General features: G+C 43.3%; 1 protein-coding gene across 1 annotated transcript; it reads left to right on the forward strand.

The window, feature by feature from the left end:
• The first annotated feature begins 11,639 nt into the window (after positions 1-11,639).
• On the forward strand, positions 11,640-17,593 carry LOC142771379 (uncharacterized). Its single transcript, XM_075872857.1, has 3 exons — positions 11,640-11,903; positions 13,630-13,865; positions 16,890-17,593. Exons 1-3 carry the CDS (start codon positions 11,811-11,813, stop codon positions 17,524-17,526), a joined length of 966 nt encoding a protein of 321 aa, XP_075728972.1. The 5' UTR covers positions 11,640-11,810; the 3' UTR covers positions 17,527-17,593.
• Positions 17,594-20,818: the final 3,225 nt, after the last annotated feature.

Here is a 20,818-nt window from a genome sequence, read left to right on the forward strand (position 1 = left end):
TGTAATCATCATCACCTGTACATCTTCTTCATCTAAGAATATCATCACCGGTGTGATTGAGCTCGAGCCTGGCCGAATAAACCGGTTCCTCACAATATATATATATATATATATATATATATATATATATATATATATATATATATATATATATATATATATATATATATATATATATATATATATATATATTGGATTAAAAAAATCCGCGTGTTGATGGAACTGCATTAAGAGGCCTGGGGTGCGGCCTCACCGGTAACCACCGCCGGAAACGCACTCCCTCACCAGAGAAGGATTGGCCACCCTGGTGCAGTATCTGGCCACTACCTCCCACATGCATACATCAAATAACTCACGGCCCTCAGTCCCCAGCAGCTACGAAGCGACTGACCACGGTGGTGGTCAGATCTGCAACGCAGCAGAGGGTGCTAAGAATCTCTGGATCCAGACAGGCCGCCATTGGAACCTGAACTTGACAACGTTTAACGCTAGAACCTTATCTAGTGAGGGAAGTCTAGCTGTACTATTCGAGGAGCTAGAGGGTGTAAAATAGGATATAATAGGGCTCAGTGAGGTTAGGAGGGCAGATGAGGCCTATACGGTGCTACAGAATGGGCACGTTCTTTGCTATCGGGACTTGGCAGACAGAAGAGAACTGGGAGTGAAGTTCCTCATTCACAGAAACATAGCTGGCAACGTAGAGTAATACTATAGCATTATAGAAAGGGTGGTAGGTATCGTAATTAAACTGAATAAAAGATACAAGATAAAGGTAGTACAGGCTTCCGCGCCTACATCCAGCCATGATGACGCTTCAGTTGAAAGCTTCTATGAAGCCGTGGAATCGCCAATGAGTAAGGTAAAAACACAGTATACTATAGTGATGGGCGACTTTAATGCAAAGGTAGGGAAGAAGCAGGCTGGAGACCAGGCAGTAGGAGATTATGGCATCGGTACTAGAAACGCCAGAGCAGAGCTATTAGTAGAATTCGCAGAACGCAATAATTTACGGATTTTGAATACCTTCTACCGAAAACGAGAAAACCGCAAGTGGAAATGGAAGAGCCCTAATGGCGAAAATAAGAACGAAATAGATTTTATAATGAGTGCACACCCAGGAATCGTGCAGGATGTGGAAGTGGTTGGCAAGGTACGATGCAGTGAAGAAGGAACGACAGAAACTGATACGCAAGAAGCCAATCAATGAGCTAGCACTGAGAGGGAAAGTACAGGAATTCAGAGTGTCGCTGCAGAACAGGCACTTGGCTCTTATTGAGGAAACCAACCTTAGCGTAGATACAACGAATGATAAACTGACGAGTATCATTACGGAGTGTGCAGTGGAAGTTGGAGGCAGGGTAGTTAGACAGGACACTGGCAAGCTTTCCCAGGAAACGAAGAACCTAATTAAGAAACGTCAAATCAAGAAAGTGTCGAGTACAACAGACAAAATAGAACTGGCCGAGCTTTCAAAGTTGATTAATAGACGTAAGGTATGCGATGTAAGAAGGTATAACATGGAGAGAATGGAACACGCTCTGAAAAACGGAGGAAGCGTCAAAGCAGTAAAGAGGAAACTTGGGATAGGCAAATGTCGGATGTATGCACTAAAGGACAAAGAACTTAAAATAACTACCAATATGAATAGGATAGTTAAAATAGCGGAGGATTTTTACAGAGATCTGTACAGTAGCCGAGACAACCACGACCTTAATACTATAGGAACTAGCAGTAACCCAGATGACACCCCACCAGTAATGATAGAAGAAGTCAGAAAAGCTTTGGAGAGCATGCAAAGAGGCAAAGCTGCTGGTGAGGATCAGGTAACATCAGATCTGCTGAAAGATGGAGGACAGATTGTGTTAGAAAAACTAGCCACCCTGTTTACGAGGTGTCTCTTGACGGGATGGGTACCAGAGTCTTGGAAGAACGCTAACATCATCTTAATACATAAGAAAGGAGATGACAAGGACTTGAAAAATTACAGGCCGATCAGCTTGCTCTCTGTAGTATACAAGCTATTTACAAAGGTAATTGCTAACAGAGTAAAGAAAACATTAGATTACAATCAACCAAAGGAACAAGCAGGATTTCGAACAGGCTACTCAACAATCGACCACATTCATACTATCAATCAGGTAATAGAGAAATGCTCAGAATATAACCGACCACTATACATAGCCTTCATAGATTACGAGAAGGCGTTTGATTCAGTAGAAATATCAGCCGTCATGCAGACACTGCGGAATCAGGGCGTAGATGAAGTATATATAAACATTCTGGAAGAAATCTACAGGGGATCAACTGCTACCATAGTGCTTCATAAAGCAAGCAACAGAATACCAATCAAGAAGGGTGTAAGGCAGGGGGACACAATCTCCCCAATGCTATTTACCGCGTGCTTACAGGAGGTTTTCAGAAGCATAGAATGGTAACAGTTAGGGATAAGAGTTAATGTAGAATACCTTAGTAAGCTGCGCTTCGCCGATGACATTGCATTGCTGAGTAACTCAGGGGACGAATTGCAACTCATGATTACGGAGTTAGACAAGGAGAGCAGAAAGGTGGGTCTTAAAATTAATCTGCAGAAAACGAAAGTAATATACAACAACCTCGAAAAGGAGCAGCGCTTCGAGATAGGTAATAGTGCACTTAAAGTTGTAAAAGACTATGTCTACTTGGGGCAGGTAATAACCGCAGAGCCGAACCACGAGATTGAAGTAACTAGAAGAATAAGAACGGGGTGGAGCACATTCGGCAAGCACTCTCAAATTATGACAGGTAGAGTGCCACTATCCCTCAAGAGGAAGGTATATAACAGCTGTATCTTACCGGTACTTAGCTACGGAGCAGAAACCTGGAGACTTACAAAGAGGGTTCAGCTCAAATTGAGGACGACGCAGCGAGCAATGAAAAGAAAAATGGTAGGTGTAACCTTAAGAGACAAGAACAGAGCAGAGTGGATTAGGGAACAAACGGGGGTTAAGGATATCATAGCTGAAATCAAGAAGAATAAATGGACATGGGCCGGGCATGTAGCGCGTAGACAGGATAACCGCTGGTCGTTAAGGGTAACTAACTGGATTCCCAGAGAAGGAAAGCGGGTTAGGGGGAGACAGAAGGTTAGGTGGGCAGATGAGATTAAGAAGTTTGCGGGTATAAATTGGTAGCAGCAAGCACAGGACCGGGTTAACTGGCGGAACATGGGAGAGGCCTTTGTCCTGCAGTGGACGTAGTCAGGCTGATGATGATGATATACCCAAAGCGTACTTCACACCGAAGCTTTGAGAGAGAGTCCCAGTAAGCGCACTCTCAAAGACCAATGCCATCTATAGTAGCTCAGCCGTCTACGGGGTGAAAGTTACGCTAATCCGTTGTAACGAATTATTATCGTACACTGCAGTAAGGAGATTACCCGAAAAAAGTGCCTATTGAGATACCGCGAGAACACGAGTAATAGATAGGGGCGTATCTGCGTGGCAGGTAATATCGTGTTTAGTGCCTACTTATTTCGCTGTTATAAATTACACTCGCACCCCGAAGTACTGCAACTCAGTGCTCTAGCCATGCAGCTAGAGATGCTCTTGTTTTTTATGCTATTTATTAAAAAATAGCAGCATATCCATGGGGTGAATGATGGAGAGTGAGGTGAAGCATCCGTCCGTCCATGCGTCCATCTGTGTGACCGCGCATGCGTCCACCCACCCGGCCGTACGTGCGTCTGTTCGTGCGTCCGCACGTCCATCCATGCGTCCGTTTTTGTGTTCGTCCATGCGTCCATCCGTCCGTGCAGCCGTCCACGCGTCCGTCCATGCATCTGTGTGTCTGTTCGTCCATCTAGTCAACATTCAAGTACCACCATCTCGTATCTTTTCATCATATATTCCCCATATAGAAGCACCGCCATCCAACGGACATTCCAAGGACTAAACGAGAAGTGGCACACGCACACTTTCTTACGGCTTGCGCTTCGCGTCTACTTCCCACCTTTAACCACCTCGAGTTCATGGTATATACTAGTTCACTGTATTCATGGCACTGCGGCCCAACGCTCGCTAAACCTTTCTAAAACCTAGGAGGTTACGCCCAGCGAGTATAACATAGCAACCCTTTCTTGCCAGATAGTGCTCAATGTAGATGCCAATGGCTGCTAATGGGGAATGAGAGACAGGAGAATTAGGCTTTTAGTTAACGCGCATGCTGCGAATTTTTTATTGTTCAACAACGCACAGGAGAAATCTCCCACCGGCACCACCTTGCAGGTCAAAACGTAAGACTGGTTACGCACTACGACGACGGACGAGCACGTGCCGCTTTAAGGAGCTTCGCCCCTAAAATGGCCACTGTGGAGTCTTTGGAGGCTGGACAAAACACACTGAACAATTCTCTGCGCGCAACAAAGCAGGCTCAGTAGCTTAGCGGGCTTCCTGTAGCGCTGCCCATTTCCTAACAATATTTTCTGCGCAAACGAGCGCATCGACAAGTTTGACGCATTCTCGTAAATGATATTGTTTCCCGACAGTGTCATATCGTGCAGCACTGAGGCGCAGCGTTCGCGCTCTCATTGACGGCGCTGTAGATCACACGGAGCGTGAAACCATTTCATCGCCGAAACTATAGCAGCTGCAGCAACAACATATGCAACAGCCACAACCACAATGACGACGACGACAACGCAGCTTCTGCGCCGGTTTAGCCACAGGAGCGTTTTTACCACTGTTACAATATACTTACGAGAATCTAAAAGAATGAAACCCTAAACATCAATAAATTCAGTTGTTTTATGTATAGAATTCTTTTCCCTTTTTGTGTATCTTTATATTCCTTTTCAAGTTTTTTGTTTAGAAATTTAACACCTTTATAATATTACCTATATAAGCTAATAAATTCAGCCCTTCCTTTCAAGAAGGGAATTAATTTAAAAAGCAAGGCACTGTCCCATTCATGGCCTATCATTCCAGATGGGTTGCGCCAAGTTCTTGAGGAACCAACCAACCAACCTTGGCCAGTCCCCCACAGAGGGCATGTGCAATATGGTATATGTCTGTCGAATCCGGATTATCTGATCACTATCCTGTGGTCCTTTCCGTCCCACTGTTGAAACGTGGTGATAAGAAACGCTGTCAAGTACGGTCTTTCAAAGACTACTCCCGCGCAGATGACGCGTCCATAGTTGATTATCTGGAGACCGGTCTTGTTGACTTTGACAATGATGACGTATGCGCTCTCTGGGCCCAGTTTAAAAAAATGTGTGAACACTGTTTAGCTAAATTTGTCCCAAGCCGAAAAAAGAAAACTCACAAACAGACCCCCTGGATAACGCGTAGTATTATTCACTTGAAACGTAAAATTAAACGTCTAAAAATGCGGATTTGACTAAAATCGGACCATTACAGGCTAGCCTCGCACAAGCTGTGCGTTCTTCTAAGGATTATTATTTCCAAACAACTCTCCCAAACTTCATAAAATATGACCCTGAGAAATTTTGGTACCACTTGACGGATAAAAAAAAGACTGTATCCGAAATGTTAGTAAATGAATCTATTGTTACGGACAAAGAGACTATAGCTGAGCATTTCAATATATACTTCCATAGCGTGTTTACTAGCCCAAGTGTATATCCATCTGATGTTCCATCGTTTCACACGACAGAGGCTGACTTTGTTTCGTACCCGGGCGTATTTTCCATGCTCTTAAAACTGAAAACTAAGAAATCAAGCGGTCCTGATAATATTCCAAACACCTTTCTTTGCCGATATGCTGAAGTTATAGCGAAATATCTTGTGATTATATTCCGTGTATCTTTGATATCTTCAAAGCTCCCTAGTGACGGGAAGGCAGCCCAAGTTGCACCGGTATTTAAAAAAGGTAACCGCTTGCTTTTTGAAAATTATCGCCCGATATCCTTAACATCAGCATGCTGTAAATTAATTGAGCATATAATCGCGCATCATATCACCGAATATCTTGAAAAAATGCTGTCTTAACTGATTCTCAACATGGTTTCAGAAAAGGGTTTTCAACTGTGACTCAACTGCTCACTATATGTCATTCCTTTGCATCTACTCTAGATAAGAACGGTCAAACTGATGCGATATTCTTGGATTTTAGTAAAGCGTTTGATAGGGTTCCTCATGACAGACTAATACTAAAATTGAACAATATTGGTCTTCCTCGCGTCTTAGTTTTCTGAGTTATTGATTATTTAAAAAACCGAATTCAGTACGTAGAAATTGGGTATCAGTGATAGGGTTGTCTTCCTGTCGCCTCTGGAGTACCCCAGGGGAGTGTCTTGGGACCCCTACTGTTCCTGCTGTATATAAATGACATTGTAAGTGTGGTATGTTCATCTGTGCAAATTCGTCTGTTCGCAGACGATTGTGTCTTATATAATGAAATTACTTGCCCGGAAAATCAACATGACCTTAATCACAGTTTGTTTAATGTTTTTCAATGGTGCAATCGCTGGGGGATGGCTTTGAACTTAGATAAAACTGTATGCATGCGTATAACCCGGAAGAAAAATCCACTTCAGTATACTTATACATTAAATGAGTCACCTCTACAGCAAGTTTCTGAGTTCAAATATTTAGGAGTAACACTCACAAGTAATTTATCTTGGAATCAACATATTGACAATATCTCCGCTTCCGCCTTCCGTAAACTGTCTTTCTTACGACACAAATTGAAAAACGCTCCTCCTGATGTCAAACTCCTGGCCTACCGATCAATAATCCGACCAAAGTTAGAATATGCATGCATAATATGGGACCCGTTCACACAGAAAAACGTCAACAAACTAGAAAGAATCCAAAGGAAAGCTGTTAGGTATATATACTCTAAGTTTCGTCACACTGATTCACCTTCTGAGTTATTTAGAGCTCATGGCATTGAACTTCTTGAGTCACGACGGAAGACATTTAGGCTTAATTTTCTTTCCCAACTTCTTCAAAGACAAACAGCACTAGACCCTACACAGTACCTGACACCCATATCGACAAGACATACGAGACACCATCACCCCGGAACCCTAACACCTTATTTTGCACGGACAGATGTATTTAAATTTTCTTTTTTTCCACGAACAGTGGAAGAATAGAACCTTCTAAAAAACTCTGTATAAAGATTCACTTTGGTTGATTTACTGTGTGTAAACTGTGTGTTGGGTGTGTAAACCTGTATTTGTATGTTGAATTCTTTTCTTTTTCCTTTTCTATGTGACTTGAGTGCCTAACATGTACTTACTACTTGTACCGTGACCACCTGCTTGGACCTGTGAAGGTCTGCAGTATGCATTAAAAAAAAAGCTCAAACAATAAAACAAGCAAGCAAGCAAGCAAGCAAGCAAGCAAACAAACAAACAAACGAACGAACAAACAAGTGAACAAACAAACAATCAAACAAACAAACAAACAAAGCCCTAGGCGGGGCTGCAGCTCAGCGTCTGTAAGAGGGAACGGGGAAGGTGAAAGAAAAGATGGCAAGGGTGAAAGAAGAGGATAGTGTAATTTATGGGCCAGGATTTGGCGGGTGGAATTTACGGCCGGTTGTCCAGTCAAATGTTCCAAAGAAAGTCACAGTTCTCTAGCGTCACAAGAATGTGACGCTAGAGACACTCTCCTTCCTCACCACACGATTTTAGCTGCGATGCACTTGCATCTCGCCGTATTCCTACGATGTCATCAGAAAACTACTCAACTGGGTGCGCGCTACTGAAACCTGCTAAGTCCCACTACCACGTACATCACGCGCGAGGGTCAAACAAAAACGACGAAGACAAAAAAAGAGATGAAAAGAAAATGATATAATGAAAGACATTGAAAGTATAGAAGAGAAAAAAAGTGAGAAATGAAGAGAAGAAAATCAACAAAAACAAAGAGAAAGAGTAAAATATAAAGAAATAAGGGGAATAAAAACGTAAAGATAAAGTAGAAAAGAAAAAAAAGACAGCAATAAAGGAAAAAAGACCTACAACAATACATAAAGAGGGAAACCCTTAAAGAGTGAGAGAAAGAAATAGAAGGAAACAGATACAATAAAAAAGGACAGAACAGAGAACCATACAGAAGAAGAAGGAAAGAAAGAAATGAAGGAGTAGAAAGAAAAGAAAAAGAAATGATAGAAAGAAAATATAAAGATAGATGTATAGAGAACGAAGAAAGAGGGAAGACAAAGTTACAAGAACAGAGATAAAAAAAGATGCAGAAAGGAAAGTAGAAAGGCGGAAAAACAAAGGGAAAGTTTTTTAAGGAAGCAGACATGAAAAAAAAAGAAAAGAAACCCAGGAAGCAAGAAAGGTATATATTGAAGTCGAATTAGGAGTGCATGAGAGAAACTAATAGATAAAGAAAGAAACGAGCAAAAATAAAAAGCAACTGATTCAAAACAGATACAAAAATATAAACAAAAAGACAAGAAAAAAAGAAAAAAAAAAGAAATGGAAACGAATATTGCCACCCAGCTGTGCTCTTCTTTGAGGCTTGTTGTGTTGTCTGCAGCTGCCAGTGTTCAAGAACCATGGCTTCGTCCAAGGTGCCTCAGTGCCAGCGTTGCCTCGTAAGAAGAAAGGCTGGCATAGACGCGCTGGAACGTCGTCCAACCGTGCGTGAGATCTGGTGACAACGTGACGAGATTACCCACCTCTTTGAGCTCCAGAACCGCCGAGTCCCACCTCGATAACAATGAGCCACGTTGGTACAGCTTGGACACCACACCGACAGCTTGAAGGCTGCCCATAGCACAATTTTTTTTTATTTTGTGTATATATTTTTTCACTATTGGCTTCTCACAAATGAAGTTTCTGATTAACATCTAGTATGCATCACTCTGCCTCATCACTGTATTCTAGGAATGTTGTCCCTGCATTGCAGAGTATATTAATGGTTGAAAGAGTGTTAGGCTGTAGAATCAATCATGACTGCTAAATTAGTTGTTTTCGAATTGCTTTATTTATTATTTGCTGTTAAATTATCTGCTCCATAATAGATTCCCCTTATTTCTATTTGTCAATTTCTAGTATTTATTCTTGTTAATCAATCATGACTCTTAAACTAGTCATTTTGGAATTGTCTTATTTATTTATTTGCTGTTTAAATTTTCTGCTTGATATCAATTTCCGTTATTTCTATTTGTCATTTTCTCATATTTACTTTTTTTCTTCATGTCTCTCATCATTTTGAAAGACATAAGTTAACAAAATTAAAGTGCTTTGTTAGAACTACCCATTTTCTTATCACATGTCACCGTTTCAAAAATCAAAGAAAAAATTGCTTCAAATTTTTATTCAGAAAACTAGGAATATCACTTAATACTCCCAATATTTTGTCTTTTGGGGCCACTTCATTGGGACACAGCGACAGAAACATCTGTGGGGCTCTCTGCGAATTCCTATATAACACAAGAAGATTACCTCGCTGACTATGTGATCAGCTCTCGTATTTTACTAGCCGCACTACCACTTATTATTTAGCTGATACACTGCAATGATTCAACTTTCAGAAGAATTTCATATAATGATTACACCTCAGATATTCAAGAAATTCTATTATTTCTCTCCCCCCTCCTTTTTTTCTTTTTTTACATTGAGCCAAAATAATTTCACAGTCGAAACACAGTAATCATATTCCCCTAGTCTAGAAAACCTAAAGGTATTGACTTGCATTAACCACCGGCTTCTTGGCCAATCCCCCTTAGTGGGTGAGAGCCACAAAACACAGGAACAAGCAAGCAAGCAAGCAAGCAAGCAAGCAAGCAAACTACACAGTGTTTGGTCAATTCCCTATAGCATGGGTGTGTGCCCCATTCCAGTTCTCTTCCCATACCGGACCAGTGTCAAAATGCCACTCCTACGGAGTTTCATCACTTGTTACTTATATTGGTTGCATCCAATTATATTTCTTACGCCCATTCCAGTGGTGCTATTGCTGTGTGCGTGCGATTATTTTAGCAGGGGTCGTAATCAGCATGAAGATCAGCGGCCATAGTTTACACCAGTGAAGTTAACTAGAGAAGAAGACGAAGAAGACAAGAAGGTGCGAAGGTTGTCGTTCTTGTTGCCTCGCTGCCACAGGCGGGTCCAAACGCGCCCGCTTCATGAGTTCCTCGTCCCTTTATTCTATGGAGCGGAGTTGTTACGACTGGGACTCTTCGGGTACCACTAGCAGCGACCCACCTGCGAGCCACAGGAGGCTGTTTGTGGTCGTCACGAGGGATCGGGACACCGTCAGGTGAGTATGCTTGCACACGCCTTATGCATTTCCGATTTTGTTTTTGTTTCCCGCAGGCTTCGCTGCTATAAAACCATGGTTGCACCATTAGTGTCAATGTGTGAAATAACCTAATGCCACATGGAGATACAATGCATGGCAGTGACGAACGGGTGTTAGGGACGCCGTAGTTGAAATAAGAATAAATAGACGGGTTCAAGGCACTCAGCGTAAAGGCAAGATAACAATTGACCATTAAAAATAACAGGCTGTATTCCAAGTGAGAGCAGGTGTATGAGGGGAGGGCAGATAGTTAGATGGGCAGATGATTGCAGCTTTGCAAGAATAATGTGGCCGCCGAAGCTACAGGATCCCTTTGACAAGTAAAACGCGGAAGTGGCGCCTTTCCCCACAGGAAACATAGTCCGTGCTAATGAAGACGACGACAGTGATTTTGATGCTAGATAACACTTTGACCACACTTAGATTGAGTAGCGAATTTGTTTTTCTTTGTAAGGTAAGAGTGTCGGTCCATAGGCGAGGCCCATGAGGCACAGTATTAAAAACGACCACATTACACCACACAAGAACTGGCAAAGTGACGATCACAGGAATGTTAGCTCATTACAAAAAGACATCATCCATATGGGCGGGCGCACCTCACGCTTTCTTGTTATTCGGCTGATCGGCTTACGAATTTCGCAAATGGACGCCGAGGCAATATCACTCACCTTGGGTGGTAGCCCATAGCTGACTATTCAGTGCTATACGTTTCGCAGTTTGGCGTTATCAAACTTTCGCTCTGTAAGCGGATGTGTTAGTGTATACACAAAAGCCTTCAAATCGAACAGTCTAGCGAAGATTAATACAAGAGGAACAGTGTTGTTTCCTTGTGGTGTCAGTTTTCACGCTACCAGCGCCGTTGCGGCCACTGGAAACGACTAGTATGGCGATCACCATTGTGTCGCTGGTCGAAACCAGCACGAGGCACACTTCTGCTCGAGATATACGACGTCTGTCGGCCGGACGAAACCACCTTGTGGGAGCAAAATATGGATGCTAAGAATCATCATGCTACTGCGGGCAGGGTGTAGAGATGAACGCTGTGATAGTTTACAGCTGATTGTCACACATACGTTCGGTGGTGGACGTGTCTGCTGCAGCGCAAAATATGAAGTATTTGCTTGTCGTGACTCATTTCACTTTTAAATATGCATATCAAGCAATCATCCATGTTTCTTTGTCGATATCAGTCATTCCGAGGCGCCCGCACTCAGTTGTAATCGGCAAACCTTAAATATAAGTATTTCGATAAGAAGACATGAGAGAGAGATACAAGCATGACATACCGTTCTAACACAGAATTTGTCGTAGAACATTTTTGAGCATATCTGTTGAGATGTATTCGTGCATTTTAGTGGAATTTACCGAGAAGAAGTGCTTTAAAAAGCTGCCTGAGGGAACGAAGCATCACTACTACCCCTGCATGGTCGCAACACCAGCGCTTTTATTTTGCGGGTGCGGCGGCGCGCCATTCCCTTATGCAGACTGGATCTGACATGCTACTCATTCGCCCTGGCCTTCCTAGTGGTCACTGTGGTGTCCATGGTGCTGTTCGCCGCCCGCCATCGAAGACGCCTCCTCAACGAAGACAGCCTCATCGTGGACAGCGAGGACAGGGATGGTGTGAAGGGAGAGGTTCGTGTTTTTTTCTCTTTCTTCACCTCGCGTTAAAACGAGCACGAAAAACTCGTTCATAATAATTCTAGGGGATTTACATCCCGAAACCACCGTAACATCCCGTAAGTGACGGTGGACAGACCAATGGAGAGGCACTGCGCACAGACCAATGACCGGGCCGGTGCACAGACCGATAGAGAGATAGACCACTCCCGCAGTGGCCTCGGTAATTGTGCCGCTGTAGTGATGCTCAAATCAGCCAATGGAAGTGAATTTGGGAACATTTTGTGGTCATCTGGGTGTATGCTATCATCTGTAGAAAGGAGGGGGAACGAAATATAGCTCACTTTGCGCTCCGCTATAACGTTCGGTTGGCATGCCCTCAGGAGGCTCGATTACTGATCGGCAGCGTTCTCTGACCATGCTGAGACAAACGAAAAGTTGCAAGGCCCCTTTAAAATAAGGAGGCAGAGTACAGAAAGTTTGGGTACTTTGTCTTCTCGGTAGGTCAATAGCCAACCATATCTAGAAGGATTGTCTGTAGTCTTTGTGCCGTATGAAGAGATGTAAAATTCGTGAACACGGGGTGTCGTCATTGAAGTGGTCGTTTCTACAAAAGCGATTTCTATCACTGTAAGTGCTGCAAGGTTGTAGCGTAACAGAAGACATGTCCATCTGTGGAAACGCCAGCACCAACGACACCCCGTGTTTACAAATTTTTCATTCCTTCAAGCTACCATATTCTCCTGATCTTATAGCTAACCTAGATCACTTTGGATTTTTTTACCGTATTAAAAAAAAACTCGTTCAAAAAAGCATGTGTACTGGAATTTTTCCCTAACACGGTGCTTATTTCGGCGGCATTTGCCACATTGAAAAGCAGTCCAGTGAATTTCGACAATCAGCAAAATAATTGTAGCTATGGTGGAGTCATAGGCCCGTATTCACAAACCAACCTTGGCCTTACCTCACGTTTTCCTAAACTTTCTGTACCCTCTACATGCGTTATAAAGGCTTTAAAATGGTAACAGGGCGACAGATAAGGACAAGACTGGTTTATGAATACTGATGCAGTTTGTTTATCATGCGCAATAAAAGTTCAAAAACCGACGAGGAAAACTCGAGGAAAGGTTGAAGTGGGTTTCTGAATACGAGCCATAGACTTATGAGGTTTTTCGCTTTGAACCTACGAGTTTTTGAGCAAGAAGTAAATAGCACCAGGGGATTATAAGTATATCAATGATTCAATACTGCCAACGTTACCATTTCAACTGCGGCCCCTCATAACGTAGCCAGGACTCAAAGTCGGGAAGGGGGCCCGGAGGGTCGGCCTCCTCCTTGACATGTCAACTGTAGCGTGCACACCTGGGTTACTTTTGTCGGCAGTGGTACTTTGTGCAGAGGCATATGAAGTTGAATATATTTATCTCTATATTATTCGTAAGTATTTTGTTAGATTATACAGCCATTTCACTACACTGTGATCGTATACCAAACACAACTTCTATAGCGTGTGAGAGTTGGGGTGACGCAGATATTCACAAAAAATAGCGTATAGGACCAACGTGTGCGTGTGTGCGTGCGTGCACGTCACCATCTAACAGTGTATATTTGCGGCGTAGAAACTTGGGTCATTCCGCTTCTCGTAATATCGTGTTATGTTGAATACATTTCAGATTTCAATATTATATCAAACGTTCCTGACCACTTCATTCATTGCTGCGACTTCGTTATTTCGACGCAGGCTGCGCTGCGCGAAGCTTCACGCCGTAAACGCAATGAAGACGCATCTGCGACTCGCTCCAGGACAACCAGGAGGAAGCTTGCGACTGGCGTAGCCATTGCGGGTCGGCGTGCTCGCGATAGTGTCGTGCCGATCTCGAAGAAAATCACTGTACCCTGGACACTGTCCCAACCCAGCAGCGGAAAACTTCATCGCAAGGTCGCTGGTGATCCACGCGAGGGTGAGCTCGGGTGGAAGTAAGTGGTAAATATCTTGTGCCCTGACGTAAATGTATTCATTCCTAAGATGTCACTGACGGCTAACAGTCTTCCTAATGCGGAACAAAAACGCATTAGGATTCTTGCTTCAGTGGCGCTGAGCCTCCGTTGAAGCATGTATAATGCCTAAAAGTAAACGCTATTTCACCTGAACTGCGGTAGCTCACGCTTTCTGCGCTATGTGCGAAATAAAACCTGGTTTCGTGGCCTCGAGGTCATCCAAGTAGTCAATCACTGACCCAACTAGTGACGCCTTAGAGCAGCCCTGAGACACTTCTTCAAGTAGCCTTGGAATGGATTCCCTTGAAGAACTTATTGAGCCACGAGTTTAGCACAGAAACATTTTTTTGAGTCTCTCCAGTACGGGTGGAGTTACAAAGATTTGTACGCATGCTGCAAATGCATTCTCTCTTCTCTCGTCCCGACGAAAGCGCTAGAAGCTCAGCAGGGAGGGATGACACGGTGAAAGAAAATACGTCACATGTGCCTCGTGACCTTGAGCATTTTTCTTTCTTTTTTTTAGAATAAGCTTTTCAGTGTGATCCCGCACGCACGCCTAAACAAGTCGCGGCCTCCCGCGACGATACCTGTAATGACAGAGTGTGCCATCCACAAATCAGCCAATGGCTGACACAATGGCTGTGACGAGTGATCCTTGAGCTTGCAGTGTCATCTGTCGAAAGAAGAGAAAGAAAATTTTCGCTGATTTTGATAATTTATTGTGAATTCTAGGCCACGTGCTGCGCTATAATATCTGGCTCGCGTGTTCTCGGGAGCATCGACTACTGATCAGTGTTTTCCGACCACGCTCAAACAGTGTTACATGGCCCCTTTGACTTCTGTTAAGAAAATAGCAGCCCTTGTCTGTCGTTGCACGCTGCTCTGTGTGAACAGCTTCACGTCGTTGATTTCGTGTTACACCACAAAAATTGCACGTTAATCGTTTAAACTTCAGCTTTTATTTCAGCGCTTACCCTGTCTGGACGTGTATTTACAACGGAGTCTTTCGTGTTAATCGACTTAACAAAATACGTAGATATCTTCGAGTGATCAGGTGAAAGAGGACGCCAGGCAGGATACTTGAATATAAGAATTAATGCCAGCTCAATGTGTCCCACTTCTTTCTCTCTGACTAGTACATTCGACGATCCTGTGAAGAACTGCTCACAGTGGTAACGCATACTGTTTGGTCCAACCATATTGCCGATATACACTGTTTGAATAAAAAAAACAAAAAAAAACATGGTGAGCATGCAAATCACACGCTTCCGAAGGATAAATGTCTCCATGATATGAAGATGGACTTGGATATTTTCCATGTGTGAATAGTTGGTGAACAAGGTAGAAGCGGGCGTCAAGCTGGTAGAAACCAATAAATCATGGCGATATTGGAGACATGACGAGAGTTTCGACGCACGACCTTGCGATGGAGAAATGTTCGGAGGGCGTTATCAAAACAGCTCTTTTCTGTTTTGACGGCATTATTACTTTATGGTTTATTAAGTTTCTATAGCAACGATAACATATCTTAAATGGATAACCATGGTTGCATATTTTGACGTTGTGGCAATTCGATTCCTGTCTACTCTTAAATTGCTAGATCTAGTTTTTTATCAGTAAAAACATATCCGTGCCTTACGTTCTTATTATTTGTCATGCCTTACATTATTGTTCTTTCTTATATGTTTTTTTTGTTTTTACTTTAGAGGGCACCGCTTTCGCGGATGGAGAACCCACGTGTGGTATTCCCGCGTTTTTGGCTCGTAAAGAGGCTTCCAACGTTTCCAACGGCACACACATCAGAAGCGCACTGAAGAATGAAATAAAATTGCTAATTAACATGTTCTTGCACTTAGTTTCACGCTTCGAGAAGGATTGTTACTACATCATCAATATCTGAAAAGCACAGATTAGTTTGATAGACAGGGGTAGCACTGTTAGCCAAAGTGGCAAACAGGAATACGTGACTTTCTTACGCCGTGCGTGCGTCCGCGTGTTTCACGAACCTTTGGCATTGCTGCAAGACCCACCACAGCTCTGATCTTTTATTAGGCTGCGCCTTATGTCCATTACATCTAATAAATATACGCTGCACTAAATCTGAGAGGAAATATAATCTTCTGGAAGGAACGCTGACACTGGGTTCACAGGGGTCCTGATAGCCAGTGTCTGAAACCAACGCCACGAAATATCACTTAACCTCCCTATCGCGCATTCAACAGCCTCCTTTAAGAAGCAAACAATTTGATTGGTATTTTAAACAACTGACAGTAACAGCGTGCAATGTAACGCGGCGGGTGCTGGCAGCAATCGGAGAACGCTAATTTGGATACACCTTGTTTTCATGTAACACTTGCTGTATACAGTGTGTGTCCCATTTTCGCTGAGATCCCTGCAACGCACGCTGCGATACTTGAGTAGTTTAGCAAGTTACGTTAATACCCCGCGGAAATAAGGTGCGGTGTCACCGAACCACTTCTCCTTTCTCACTCGTGCTTTTGCTGCTCCCAGTTCATGTGACTCTAACGACGAGCTTCTCGTTCGCCATGCGTGCGCTTAGAGACAAAAATGAGGCGCGAGATCCTGATAAGTAATTTCCGAAAAAAATTGACACAAAAAAATTTGTTGTTTGCGCATCTTGGCCGTTGTTGGCAGGAGCGAAAGCATAACAAGTGGGAAAATAAATACGGTAATTCCAATGAGCCTGTACAGGCTTACCTTTCAGGAGCGGGGGGAAAAGGTTTGTCGCAGCGCCCCCCCTTCCTTTTATGTCAATGTAAGGGGGATGAACGCGCCTCCCTCTCGCCCCCCTGCCCCCCAGTGCGCCTGCTTATGGCAATACCATACCATATACGCTACAGTATTACCGTAACACACTTCCTTGCTCACTCGTTGTATAATATATGGTGTTTATGTGACCTGCTAAATGACCCTACAGTTTAATAACCGAACTAAAATGTGAGACTTCTGTTACCAACGTTGCACTCTATTTGATTCTGTCAGCAGGGAGAAGAGAGCAACAAACGCAAATATGGGTCACAGAACCGATGGCCGGCGTCATTGGGAGCCTGTGACGACAGTAGGGGAAACAGCACCCGATATCTTCCTATCGAAAAGTACGCCACATCAGATGCTCCCAAATTCGACAACCTTGACTGCAAGGACAACCGCAGAGCCAACAACTTCGGCAAGCTCATTTAAAACCACGCAAACACCGGCAAATGTGGCTCCCAATGTCTCGCAGGAGCATCCGACCCAAACGTCAAGGGACAGGCCCGGGACATCGCTGGTTGCTGCCAGTTCATTTCGTGGTGAAGCGTCTGCTGGAAGAGACCGTCCTACCTCCCCTGTACCTCTTGATGTGCGAATTACGGAGAGAACTGTGACGCCTCATAGTGATACCATCTTTCAGGCGTCTGTGGCACCCGTAGATGCGAAAAAGGGTGGAGTAAGTAACCCATCGCTGACTTTCATACCCACCACTACTCGCTCAGACCTACAGATTAGTACCGTACTGGAAACTTCATCACTAAGGTCGGCGTCGGCTCCATCAAATCGCGTTGCAAAGCCTTCTTCTCTGGATGGTATTGAAGCACATACAGAACCGTTCCCTGACGATGCATTGAACTATTCGCCATAGGAAAGTCGAAATGAATGCGGTGGACGTTCATGTGTACCATATTAGACGTTTCACTAATAGATCGCCCAGCTGAGGCGAAAACAGAAAATGCGCCAATAATCAAAGAAATAAAAAAAACTTAGAAAATAAATGCAACTTTGTATGAACGCTCAAGCGGCCCTTGCTCATGTTGTCGATTAATAACTGTCTATTGGTGTTCTGTGCAGTCAAATCTTAAAGGCATGCCTTTGGAAACTTGCGGTACTATGTGGCACCACATATGTGGTAAGCATCCAGGTTATTCGTCCTTTCGTTGAGTGTTGCTAGCTGTCTTCTTTGATTCACACGGATGCCATTCTCTTTTACTTTGGCACGGCTTACTCGTGCCCTGCAACGGAAAGTTTATGAAGTGCTGGAAGCTGAAGTGAGTAGTTTGAGATCTATCTTGTGCTGGTTTTGCCTTTGTCTTTCAGGCATTTCAACTTCTTTCATCATGTCACTTCTTCGCCTATTTCCCCAGCTTGGTAAGGGCAGCCAGCGTTCAGCACAAGTTGGTGATTCATTATTTCGGTACTATCACACAACAACAACAACAACAACAACAACTACTACTACTACTACTACTACTACTACTACTACTACTACTACTACTACTACTACTACTACTACTACAACAACTACAACCACAACAACTACTACAACTACAACTACAACAACTACAACAACAACTACTACTACAACTACAACTGCAACAACTACAACTACAACAACTACAACTACTACAACTACAACAACTACAACTACTACAACAACAACTACTACAACAACAACTACTACAACAACAACTACTACAACTACTACAACTACAACTACAACTACAACTACTACTACTACTACTACTACTACTACTACTACTACTACTACTACAACTACTACTACTACTACTACTACTACTACTACTACTACTACTACTACTACTACTACTACTACTACTACTACAATAACAACAACAACAACAAGAGCAGCGGCGGTGGCGGCGCCACCGCCTTTGTTGCCGCCACCGTCACCACCACCGCTGCCGCCGCCGCCGACACAGCCTATCTGACTTTTCACCTAATCCTTTTTGCTGCCATATTGCGAACACTGCCACCCGTACATCTACTGGTGAGCCTCCTAGTTCTTTTTCTCCACTTTGTGTCCACGCTCTTTCTATACAAATATCTGAACACCTTTCCTGCCAATCTACTCTCCTTCATTTTCCTAATAAGCCTCTCTTCAGATCTCATTTAGCTCTGAGCTTCCCTTAGTTGAAAACCTGTCCATCTCATAACCCTCTTTACAGCCCAATTTTCCTCTTACCATCAGCGCCCGACACCAGGCATCCCACTGTGATTTACTTTAAATCCATTCCTGCTTGTACCTTTCACATCATGCACACCACTGAGTTCCCAAATGTAGGCCCCTGAACCATTTCGCCTTTCCATAGACCTCGGAGCAGTTCGCACCTATTGTATCCCGATAACACTCTTGCAAGATAAAAAAAACGTTGATTCATTCTTATTCAATAAACATGCACTAGCGACAAACAGAAAATTCTCAATTTGGTGGTTTTGTAAAATTGCTGCAAAGTTATTGCAAAATGCAATTTTCAAATGCAAGACTGCTGCCATCTGTCGGCCTTCATGTGCATAGCCACCACGTTAGAAGTTCAGCGCGGCGCTATGGTGGCTAGATGGAGAGGTGTCAGCATCGGGGCACCGGAGAGCGAGCGAGAATTCATCCGGATGTGGCGGCACTGCGGTCACTTTCAAGATGTGCCTCCTCGCACCCGCGCATCAGTCGTTTTTCGTTGCAAATATTTCACGCTGCCCTGCTAATTATTACAAAGTCTACCTATCACAATTCGGCCGGCGCTCTGCAAACCGTGTATTGGCACTGAAAACTAGTGTTTTGAATTCACGTCCTAGTATATCAGCTACGAAGCTTAGAAGATAGAGAATCAATTGACTTGCCGTGAGCTTGACACCAAAACTAAGTCCGTGAAGTTTTCTAATTTGATGCCGCAGTGTTCTCTGTGAAGTCTCAATGCACGTAAAGGTATCGGCAACCGTTACCTTCATGACTTGCGCAATCAAGGTCTAATTTTACTAGCAAGACATTTATTTTCTCGAAAGCGAAAAACAATGTGAAAGATAAACACTACATATGCGTTAAGGTTGAAGAACACTGCAAATTATATGAAATTCAGCTAAAACAAGTGAATAAGGCAACTAAAGAAAACATTAAATATAGTATGATACAATGGGCATACATGCACACATGACATTGAGATTTGATTGGCAAACATAGATACAGTCACAAAGCGGTTCAAGAAAAAAAAATTGATTTCTGCTTCTCTACACTGCATATGTGAACACACCCAGAAAGCGATATCACAGTTGTTAATGGGAAATTTATAACAATATGAACAAGACAATAGTGAATTCCCAAGAAACAACAGAGTGAGAGTAATGCACAATAACATAAAATAAAACCTTGTTCGCTCAGGTAATACTGTGACAGGTAAGTCAGACGCCTCAACTTCAAAACACTTAATTTTTTCTCTCTTTTTTTGATTGGATGAATTTTCCCCAGCAAGAGAAAATGCATTCTGGTCAGTGTAAAGAATCTAATGATCTGATTGGTCACTTCCAGTTTGTGGTGTTCACAGCCGACCATATTTATCCTCTTCACATACAGGCAAGAGATACGGTGTGTTACGCTGTCACTTTTCAACTTGTTGAAACTAAAGCAATAGGTCTGTGCATTTTCCATAGCTTTCACCAGGTGTGCTACGGACCCGGACGGGTACAGAAAGCATTATTCTGCCGGAAGCAAGCTGGAATTCCGAGTGAAGCAGCGACCTGCTACATTCGTTGCACTTCGTCTTTTTCACCACCTTCCGGGCCACATAGCCACTGACGTAATAAGTGATCCGGGAGTCACTTTTGCGTCCAATGAGATCAGTGCAGTCAGGGAGGGCTTCACAAGCAACAATAATTTCATGAACCTCATTCAGGTGCCGCACATCTAGCAGATCATCCAGCTTATCCTGCAACTTTATTGAATTATTGTAGATGCCCAGATATAGAAGGCTGCTCGGAACTCCAGGAGGTATGTTTCCACTGGAGGTGACTGTGCCAAACTGTAAAAACTGAGGCAAGTCACAGAGATCAAAAATTGTGTAGGCGAAGGGTGATCATTCGAGCCAGACATTTGCTTCAGAATTCCAAAAAGATTTCACATGCGTCTTGGCAGAGGCGAGACGTCATCA

Source organism: Rhipicephalus microplus, chromosome 9 (genome assembly GCF_043290135.1).
Source record: "Rhipicephalus microplus isolate Deutch F79 chromosome 9, USDA_Rmic, whole genome shotgun sequence".
NCBI classification, from domain to species: Eukaryota; Metazoa; Arthropoda; class Arachnida; order Ixodida; family Ixodidae; genus Rhipicephalus; species Rhipicephalus microplus.